Source organism: Gracilinanus agilis, chromosome 4, assembly GCF_016433145.1.
Source record: "Gracilinanus agilis isolate LMUSP501 chromosome 4, AgileGrace, whole genome shotgun sequence".
In the NCBI taxonomy this organism is placed as follows: Eukaryota; Metazoa; Chordata; class Mammalia; order Didelphimorphia; family Didelphidae; genus Gracilinanus; species Gracilinanus agilis.
In genome coordinates, this window is record NC_058133.1 from 33,555,935 (window position 1) to 33,565,872 (window position 9,938).

A 9,938-nucleotide genomic window follows, 5' to 3' on the forward strand; every position below is an offset into this window, starting at 1 on the left:
AAGCATTTATTAAACCCCTACAGTATGCCCATAAGCAGTAGGAACATTCAAAAGTGTAGCTGGCCCTGCCCTCAGGGAACTTCCATTCTAACAGGACACAGCAGCCACTGAAAAATACATGCAGATGATGCACACAATGAATATGGGGCTGTTTTGGAGGGATGAGGCCAAGAATGGCTTTGTGTAGAAGGCATTTGAGCAGAGTCTTAAAGGAAACCCTGGGAATCCAAGAGAAGATGAGGAAAGGGCATTTCAGACCTAGGGAACAGGCCGGCAGAGGCAGGAGGCCAGAGGTGAGTGTGGCAGGATTCCAAAGTACATGGAGGCCAGTGATATATCACAGAGAACCGGTATGGAATAGGACATGTTCAGTCCTAGGCTCACATTGCTGTGAGGAAGGTGACCAGAATGATGCCAACTGAGGATGGGGGGGAAGGACAAGTTCAGCCTGGGAGGAGAAAGATGCAAGAGGAGCTATCTATCTCCAGGTGAATTGAAGGGGGACTAGATTTATTCTCTTGGGCCCCAGAGGGAAGGTCCAGACAGGACAATCTAAGTAGGAGGTTCCCCATTCAGCCTTCCATGTAAGTCATGACCTATAGAGTTGGTGCTGACAGGCAGGTCCTGATTGGTGCCAAGAATGAATCCTGTGGCATGGCTGCATTATTTGAATTCTCCATGTTTGAAATTCTAATGAAATGTGAGATATGGTCATCGGGTTTCAGTGTAATGAAAATATGCAATGAAACAATTTGAATGATGCAGCTGCTTCACAGGATTTGTTATTCACACTAATCAGGTCTTAGTTTGTTCTTGTTCACCTCTGAGCTGCTGTCATTTTGTGGCTCTTCTGTAGAAAATAGCTAGGAGCTCTGCTGGCCACGAGGAAAGGGGTGGAGGAGCATTGCAAATGTGAAGGACAGCCAAGCAGGGTTGGGGGAGTGCTGCCCCCAGGTTTAGCCAGAGGCAAGAGGGAGACCCTTCCAGACCAAGGAGAGCTCCTCAAGGGATGTCCACACTAGATTCCCACAAGGAGAAAGTGGAGAGGATTGTGTCCACCCAAAGGGCACTTTTCATCATCTCTGTGAGCCCAGCAAGTGAGGGAAGGGGGTGGGGAGTGTCAAGCAGCACTTATCAGCGCTGCTGTCTCTACCAGAGTCGGCTTCTCTGCTTCACTGACAAGGCAGCCCCTTTAGAATCCTTTGGAGATGCCTGGGGAGGGGGGAAGGGCCAGCAGCTCACCCACCTGGAAGGAGCCACCCCCCACTGGCAGGCTACACCTGAAACAGCTGGAGGTGCTGCAAGTCAGGGCCAAGTCCCACTGGCAGCTGTCTAGTGCTCAGCTAGGCAGTTGGAAGGCCCTCTGTGTGCATCTGGGCTCCAGGCTGAGAGGCCAGCAACCTTCAGTTGGATCCCTCTTTATCTCCTGGCCACCCTGCCCTTCTCTCTCTGGATGACCAGCCACACCCTCTGGGGCCTTTGCTGGCCTCTTCTCTTCAGCCAGACACCATCTCCAGCCCCAGAGTCAGGCTTCTCTTGAGGCCCTCCTCAGCCCCCAGGGTGGGGCAGTTCTGTTTAAGACCATCCCCAGAACTTCATGAGTAGTATCTGCCCTTCTTTCTCCCTGTCCACTACCACAGCTTCTCCCTGCTTTGTTTCCCCTCCCTCTAGGTTCCCCATGAAAGTGACCCATGGTCTCACATGGCAGGCTTTAGTTGAGCCTGGCTCCTACGGGGACAAGCTTGAGCAGGACCAGTCTGAGTTCCCCAGGCCTCTCCCCCACAATTACCAGGGTTTGGACACACATTCCTCCCAGGATGGCTGGGTGACCATTTGTTGGTAGTATTCTAATGAGTCTTTGAAGTCCCTCTTGCCCTATTTCTGCCCCAAACCTTCCCAACCACAGCTCCTTACCCTCCTCTCTCTTCTGAATGTTCAAGGATTCCTCTTGTTCATTCCCCAGAGCAGGGGTCGGCAACATATGGCTCTCGAGCCATATCTGGCTCTTTTGAGGGCCAGATATGGCTCTTTCTGCAGGAGCCATAAAGTCCATTTTTTACAGGAGCGGCACTGTGAGCACTGCACGGCTCTCACGAAATTACATTTTTTTTTTTAACCCTTGTACTTTGGTGTATTGTCTCTTAGGTGGAAGAGTGGTAAGGGTGGGCAATGAGGGTCAAGTGACTTGCCCAGGGTCACACAGCTGGGAAGTGGCTGAGGCCGGGTTTGAACCTAGGACCTCCTGTCTCTAGGCCTGACTCTTACTCCACTGAGCTACCCAGCTGCCCCTCACGAAATTACATTTTAAAAATGTGGCGTTTATGGCTCTCACGGCCAAAAAGGTTGCCGACCCCTGCCCCAGAGGTTCAGTGATGGCTTGAGGGGAGAAAATGTCGGCCCGTCCTCCTTACCTAGGCTCATTGAGAAGCCAAGAGTGGCCCCAAGATAGCTGGTGGTGGATTGGAGAGCAGAGTTAGAGCAATGTCCCTAGAAGGGACAGTGTACAGTTCTCTGGAGATGGGAGGACCAGAGATGGAAGAGAAAGGACACTTCCTGAACCTTTCCTACAGCTGTTGATTGAACCCCAGTTGGACTATAAAGGAAGTAATAGGGTTAGTTCTCAACAAATCTTTTTCCTTCCTTTTTAGCCAAGAGAGTGAATGAGGTGATCGTGGGGAATGACCAGCTCATGGAGATCTGAGGTTGTCAGTGTCTGCATCCCTCCTCCGAAGTCTTTCAGGACCTGGCTGAGGCCCAGCCTTTGCCAAGCACAACCACTTCCCTGTCTGGCTCCATTTGTATTGATCTCCCAATAAAGACGAGTCTCCAGTGGGCTCCATAGACTTCTGGGGCTGTCCTGTCCTCAGACACATGGCCCTGGGCCAGTAGGCCTTCACCAGGAGGACCACACAGTCTGCTGTTGAACAGTGACACAGACCATCTGTGCCGATTGAAACAGAGGATCTCCTGCTTGGGGCCCTGCTCCGTCTTACTGCTCGCCCCCCCTCCCCCATGGGACCAGTAGCTTTGAGCTCATACTGAATGAGATGGCTAGAGGGCACTTCCTGCCTTGCTGGCCTGGGATGCAGCACTCCCAGGGATTAGCCCTTGTCTCTCCTCCTTCCCCAGCCAAAAGAAACCTCTTGGAGACTCCTGCCTCAAGTCCACAGGGCTCTGCAGCTGACCCTGTGGCTCTGGTCTAGAATTTGGGGGGGGGGGTAGAACCCCTGACACCCCATCCCAGCCAGTGTTATAGCTCTCTGCTGGCCCAGAGGCTCCCACTGGGGCCTTCTTGAGCCCAGTCACTCCTGAGGCTACCATGACTGGCTGAACTGGTTGAGATTCGAGGTTCAAGTTTCCCTGGGCTAGCTACTGATAGCAAGTTAGAAAGGTCAACAGGGGCTGGCTAATGCCCTGGAAATGCCCTATTCACTGGCCTTATCCCTGTGTCTCACAGAAGGCAGGTGGGCAGGGGAACCTACCTTCCCTTTTTCCCTCCCCCCCTTCTTCCTCTATGAGAAGGGAGTATGAGGAAATTTCTTCTCTGTTTTTATGACCTGCAGGTGTTTGGTGGGAGATAAAAGTAGGGCCTGGGGTGAGATTTCACAGCCCAGAATTATCAAAGTGAAGGTCCTCCCAGTGGGTGGCAGTAATTAAGAAAAATAATTTGAAATAATAGTTTATACATTACTGCAAAAATCCCAGGGCCTGGGGAGTTAACTCCTGCTAATCTGGTGTGATCTTGATGCTGGTTGTTCTGCCTAGAGAAGTGGGGGGGAGGAGGTGCTGCCTTCCTACCTGACCTGACAGGAGGAGGCCACCCCTTGTTTATTTCTGTTCTTTTAACTCCCAGGGGTCACCCCAGCCAGTTACGATTAGAGGGCTGGTTCTTCAGATAAACTAACAAATCTGGGGAAAAGTGGTAGGGGGGGGGGGTCTTCCCCTGCCCACAGGGAAAGATCCAGGTATTAGGGCAGAGAGCAGCCAGGGACCAATAGTTACCCATTTTTACAGATGCAGAAACAGGCTGGCCTAGAAAGAGCAAGTGATCTGCTCAAGGACAGCTTGCCACACTGGCCAGACCACAACTTTATTTATGAATTCATTTCTTGGCATCATCTTTTAGGAAGAGCATTGATGAACTTTAGGCCATCCAGAGAGAAGGGGAGAAGGTTTCCAGATCACACTGTGCCAATATCTCTTGAAGGAACTGAAGGAAGAACAGATTTAAGGGTACCTGATGGCTTCTTCCAGAGCTTGAAAGACTGTGACCCAAAAGAAGGATCTGATTGGCCTTGCTTGGTTCCACTGGGCAAAACCTGGGGCAGAGGGAAGAGTTTCAGAGAGACAGGTAGAGGCTGGCTGTCAGGAAACTTCTAACCAGGAAAGCTGTACCAAAGGAGAACGGGCTTCTTAGGAGGGCTGGGAGCACCTCACTGTGGACTGATGACCTCTAGTCAAAGACACTTAGTAGGTTGGATTCCATTGTCTCTGTGGTCTGACTTGAATCCTCAAATGATTGGAAACCCAGACTTTGCTCCCTGGTGAGGCCTTCTAAAAAGGTCTTTCCCTTTTGTACCTTGGGCTGCTGCCATGGACCTCAGGTCCCTGCCTAAGCCCACCACTGAAGGGGGCAAGGACCTTGAGGCCAGCAGTTGGGGCTCCATGTGGAGCTTGAAGAGAACAAAGTCTGCCTGGTCTCTAGAGGGAGAGCCTCTAAGAAGCTGTTTCCCACTAAGGGCACTGCCAGTGTCATTTTTTCCAGCAGCAGCCCTTCCAGCCTAAGCTCTTCTCCTAAAAGGGGGCATGAAGGGGTTGCTAGCAATACCACCCCTCCACTCAGGGCCAAATCTACCCCACTGAGTAAACAGTTATTAATCCTCTAAGGTGGTCCCTAAGCTGAGAATGAGAAAGGACCCCATTATAAGTAACAAAAGGTGAGCAGTTTGCAGTAGAAATGAGGAGGGAGAGGTTACTTCTGCCGGGGGGGTACCCTGAGCTGATCCTAGAAAGAGCTGGAGGATTTTAGCAGGTGAAAGGAATAGATAGAATAAGGTCAGTGAAACGAGAAAGGCAGGATTTGGGCAAGCAAGTCTAGTTTGGCAGATAGAGAGGAACCAGGAGTAGAGCTGGAAAAGGCTAGAAATTGTATTGTAAAAAGTCAGGCTAGAGCATCTATATTTGATTCTATAGGCACTGGGGAGCCATCAGGTGTCTGAGGAGGATAGTGAAAAACATAGCTGTGCAAAGGAAGATTAGTATAATGGAAGGAGCAGAGGAAGACTCTTTAGGAACCTCTCAGAGGATGAGATTTGGGATGAAGGGATAGGTGTGAGAGCTATAGCAGGGCAAGAGAGTATTTTTCAGTGAATGAGTGCAAGAGGAAAAATCAGCTAATTTGCCAGTTCTGGCCAGACAGGAAAACAATCCTTGATCTTTCTTTATCCAAACCTGATCTCATTTGACTCTCAAAAGGCCCAGGTGGTCAGGGAAGAGGGGAGTGCTTCAATTGGCAGAAACCTGAATGTTATTGATCTCGAAATCTAGGGAGAATTGTCCTGCATCAAGCTGAGCAACCTCAAGACCCCAGTTGTCCCATTTGCCATGGATGTGCCTGGCAACCCCCCCCCCCATCCCCAGGGTCCTCAGGCCTCTTGGTCTCAAAGCTCATGAGAAAGGATGGGGAGCCAGTAGGGAAGGCCTGGAGCCTGCCCTGCTAAGATGTGCCTCAGGGCTCCATTTCTGAGCCCTCGGAGGGAGCTGGAAGAGGAGGGCCTTGGGGGCTGCCAGATGGGACATTGGTTCAGCTGGGGCTGCAGCTGCTTCACACTCCTCCAGAACTCTGGCTCAGTTTTTAACTTGACAACAGAAAAAGATGCTGACTTCACCTCTGCTCCTGTTTCCTCCCAGACTGGCCAACACCTATCACTTGGCTGCAGATAGCATCCTGGGCTAATCTTTCTGGAGAAAGCTCCCTCAGGCCCAGGAGAGGCCCTTGGAATAGAACTGTATAGCCTTCCCTGAGCCTCAGGGTGGGGGAGCATGTCCCCCTTCTCCCTCCTCCTCTCTCCAGCCCTCAGGGCCCATGAGCAGCCTGAGCCAAAGACTTTGCCCAGGACTGAATGACTGGGTTTTCACAGCCCTTCCTGGGGTGAGGGGAGGCCAGGCTGCAGGGGAGCCCACCAGCTGGGCTCTGTAGGCTCCTGAGAAAGGGGGAGGGAGAGGGGAGGCCTCTTTCCAAATGGAGAGTAATTTGCCCCCAGCTCCCCTCCCCAAAGTGGCTGGTGGTGTCTGCCTTAAGCTAGGCCTTTGTGCTCAGGCTAAATGGTTAATTGTGTCTGAGGAAGATGTCCCAGCGCCGCCAGGCAGCCGGACCACCCAGGCAGTGGGCTGGAGAGCATACAGGCCGCATCTCCGGGATGTGGGAGTGGCTGGGGCCACAGAGGGAAAGAGGGAAGGGAAGGAGGCTGGGAGGCCAGCGTTCCTGCTTGGGCCCCCACCCCGTCGGCCAGCCAGGATTCCTGCCCACACAAGAACCAAGCAGGAAGTTCATAAAAAGAAAGGCAAGTCTTGGGACTGCTATTTGTAGGGGACTTTTCACTAGCTTCCCCAGCTGGCTCTCTTGGGCGATTTGATGAAAGTATATTGGGCTGGACCTGACCAGCCTTGGATGAAGAAAAAAACCAAGGCCAATGAGATGTTCCTCTAGCCCCTGGCCCTAACAGGCCACTGACCCAAAAGTCCAGTGGCCACTGCAGCCTTCCGAGAGGCCTGGACAGACCTAAGGGCTGGGTCCAGATTGGCCACGGTGGCAATAGCAGCTCAGGGTGGGCCTCCCTAAAACATTTTCCTTCCCTAGGGGTTCACATATACTATATATATTCTATACTCTCATCTCACTGGCCTCCACTCCTCCCCCATTGCCTAGGAGTGTGGCCCCCAAAGAGGACCACATTTCAGGAACCTTCCAGGTTCTCTGATATCCCATGAATCGAAGGAGGGCCTGTTTCCTGGGGGTAGTTTGATAAGGGGGTTGAGGCAGGCTCCCCCACAGTGACAAGAAGTGGGATATAGCTGGAAACAGCCAAAAGGACTGACTGGCAGAGCACTGAGCACATCTTCCCATTTCCCTTGACTGATCATATCTCATGGGTCCCCCACTGGCTCCCTTGGTCAATTGCCTATGCAGCATCACTGCAGAGAACTAGATCTGACTGAGGCTGGCATGGAGGTGGAAATAATTTTTCCTGGTTATCCCTCTATGAATGGGTGAATGAGTGTAAGTAAGAGTATAAATGGTTGTCTGGGAGCAGGTGTCATGCCAAACCTGACCAACATCTGGACCCAGTTGAAGAAATCCAGAATGAGCCTCCAGATACCCTAAGCCCCAGGCAAATGGAAGGACTCACTCTGGTTCTCCTGCCTTCATATCTTTGTTCCCCAACCTGGAAGAACCATTACTCTTAGCCAGCCACAGAAATCTCCCAACCCTTTCCCCTATCTGCCATAGAGAAAAAAGATGGACAGAAAGAATGGATTTGGCGGGGGGGGGGGGGGGGGGCTTGAAGGCTAGGTTAAAAGCAGTGGGGAGTATTTAGTACAGGGGAGTGGCATGATCAGACCTGTACATTATTAGAGAGTAGGAGATTGGAGATAAGGAGGCCAGGTAGAAGGCTATTTCAGTAGTTCAGAAGAGGACCTAAAATAAGTTGGGATCCCAAGAGTGGAAAACAAGGGACATACAGGAGGAATGTAGGTTAGGAAAGGAGTTGACTCAGGTCTTGATGACTGGGAGGGTAATGGTGCCATCAACTGCTGCTTGTCCATTTCCAAACTGAAACCCACCTTCCATCTCCTCTGTTCCTAGACATGCTGCTGGACCAATTGGCTGGGCATGGGTAATGTCTCATGGTCTGTGTGTGGTCTGCTCTCATCTCACCTGGGCACTCACCACCACATGGCAATCCCATTCTTCCTCTTATATAGACCCAATCAGTCTTCATTGTCTGTTCTAGATTTTTTCAAAGTTCCCTCTTTACCACAGTGAGGCACCTGGGTAGGACTTTACAGGAGAGCTGAAGCCATGAAATATTAAAAGGCCCCAAGGAAGGACTGTAATGCCAGGTGAAGATCTGATAGGATCTCCTGAAGGACAAAGGCAAGAACTGGACAGGATGACAGCCCAAGAGGGCACGAAAGAGGTGCTTTCAAAGGGAACAGAATTCACTGTGCCTCTGAAGTGCCCCCCCAGGGTCCTGCACTAGTAGGCACTCAGGGGCCAGTTGAATTTACTGAGTCCAAGGAGGATGGACCTGAAGAAAAACAATTGAATTTAGCAGTTAGGTCATTTTCAGCAACCTTGAAGAGAATCTCTTCAGCAGAGTAGTGGGGTCACAGACTGCAAGGAGGTGAGGAGTGGAGAGAATTCTATCCAACAAGCATTCACTCGGTGCCCTAGAACATGGTAGATGCTTTATGAATGCTAGTTGACAGGCTGACTGTGCCAATGGCTGAAGCTATAGAGGCAAAAGGAAAACTAGGCCAGCCTGACAAGGTACTTGGAAGTCAATAGAGAGGCAGTTTAGGTAGTCAGGGAAACCTAAATTCAAATCTGACCTCAGACACTAGCTGTGCGACTCTGGGCAAGTCACAACCTCTATCTCAGTTTCCTCAACTGTAAAATGGAATAAAAATAGCACCTACCTCCTAGGTTTGTTTGTTGTAAGGATCAAATGAAATATTTGTAAATCATTTTGCAAACCTTAAAGTACTATTATTGTTGTTATGTAAACTGGTAAGTATATACATGATAATTTGAGGGCAGGAAATATTAGCAGTTAGGGATCATTAAAGTCTGCGTGTAGGGAGGAGGTTGAGCTTAACCTTGAAGGAAACCAAGGATTCTAAGACGTGGGGGTGAAGAGGGAGAGAATCCTAGCATGGGGGAGACTGCAAAGCCACAGGGGCAGGGGATTAGTTGTCAGGTTTGGGGAAATGTCAAGTAGAGTAGCCTGGCTGGAAGGTAGAGGGAATCTGCAGTGAGCCTGGGAAGACTGGCTGGAACCAGACCTCTGAAGGGCTTTAAATAGCAAATTGGAGTGTGCATTTTATCCTGGAGGTGATAGGAAGCTACTGAAGATGTTAAAACTGGGAATGTCGCCTCAACAAGGCGATCCCTTATGCATTCAGCAACATTCTTAGCTTCTGGTGTGCTGAGCGCTCTGTGGGGATCATAGATGGATAAAAGATATGGTGCTTGTCCTCCAGGATTTACTCGGAAGTCTCATATTGGGTAGCCCTCTCCTTTCAGATTTCGACAATGTAAACGGAAAGCAGAAGGAAAAACATGAGACTAAACTCTGTGACCAGGGCTAGCCCCAGAGAAGAGAAAACGCACCTCGTGCCATTCTTCACAAAAGTGGGGGGCTATGGGTGGAGAGCACGGCATACGCCGTGATTTGATCAAAGCGTTGGCTAGTTTGACTGAAGTCATTGGATTTACTGTTGGAAGAGGTGTCTGGAGGGATGAGATGACTGAGAAATTAAATAAAAAGAGGCGATCGATGCCAACATTGCTTTGTCAAGAATTTTAAAACCACAAAAACTCGTTTATTCTGTGGAAGCGAATTGAGTTGCCCCAGCGGAAGGGCATGAATGGAGGCCCTGAGCCAATGAGAGGCCAGGTTGCTGGGGGGAGCTGTCCTCGGTACCTCCCCCACGTCTCTCGGGCCCCCTCCCCTTAATCCAGGCTGAGCCTGGGAGCACCTGGGTGGAGCGGGGGAAGGGAAAGGAGGGGGGGGGTCCTGGAGCGGGCGGAGGGTGGAGTGGGGTGGGGTGGTTGTGGGTGTTCGGTGGTGGCGGGGGAAGGGCTCTGCCCCCCTCCGCCACCTGGGTGGTCCCGGTCCCGCCCCGCCCCCCGCGGCGCCGTCGCCTAGCAG

General features: G+C 51.2%; 1 protein-coding gene across 1 annotated transcript in view; it reads left to right on the forward strand.

Moving 5' to 3' along the window:
• EIF2B3 (eukaryotic translation initiation factor 2B subunit gamma) overlaps window positions 1–2,847 on the forward strand; it is a 94,163-nt gene extending 91,316 nt beyond the window's left edge. Inside the window, exon 12 of the mRNA XM_044672345.1 lies at window positions 2,649–2,847. Within this exon, the coding sequence (XP_044528280.1) occupies window positions 2,649–2,701 (53 nt within the window). The 3' untranslated portion in view covers window positions 2,702–2,847. The remainder of the gene's footprint in view (window positions 1–2,648) is intronic.
• Window positions 2,848–9,938: the final 7,091 nt, after the last annotated feature.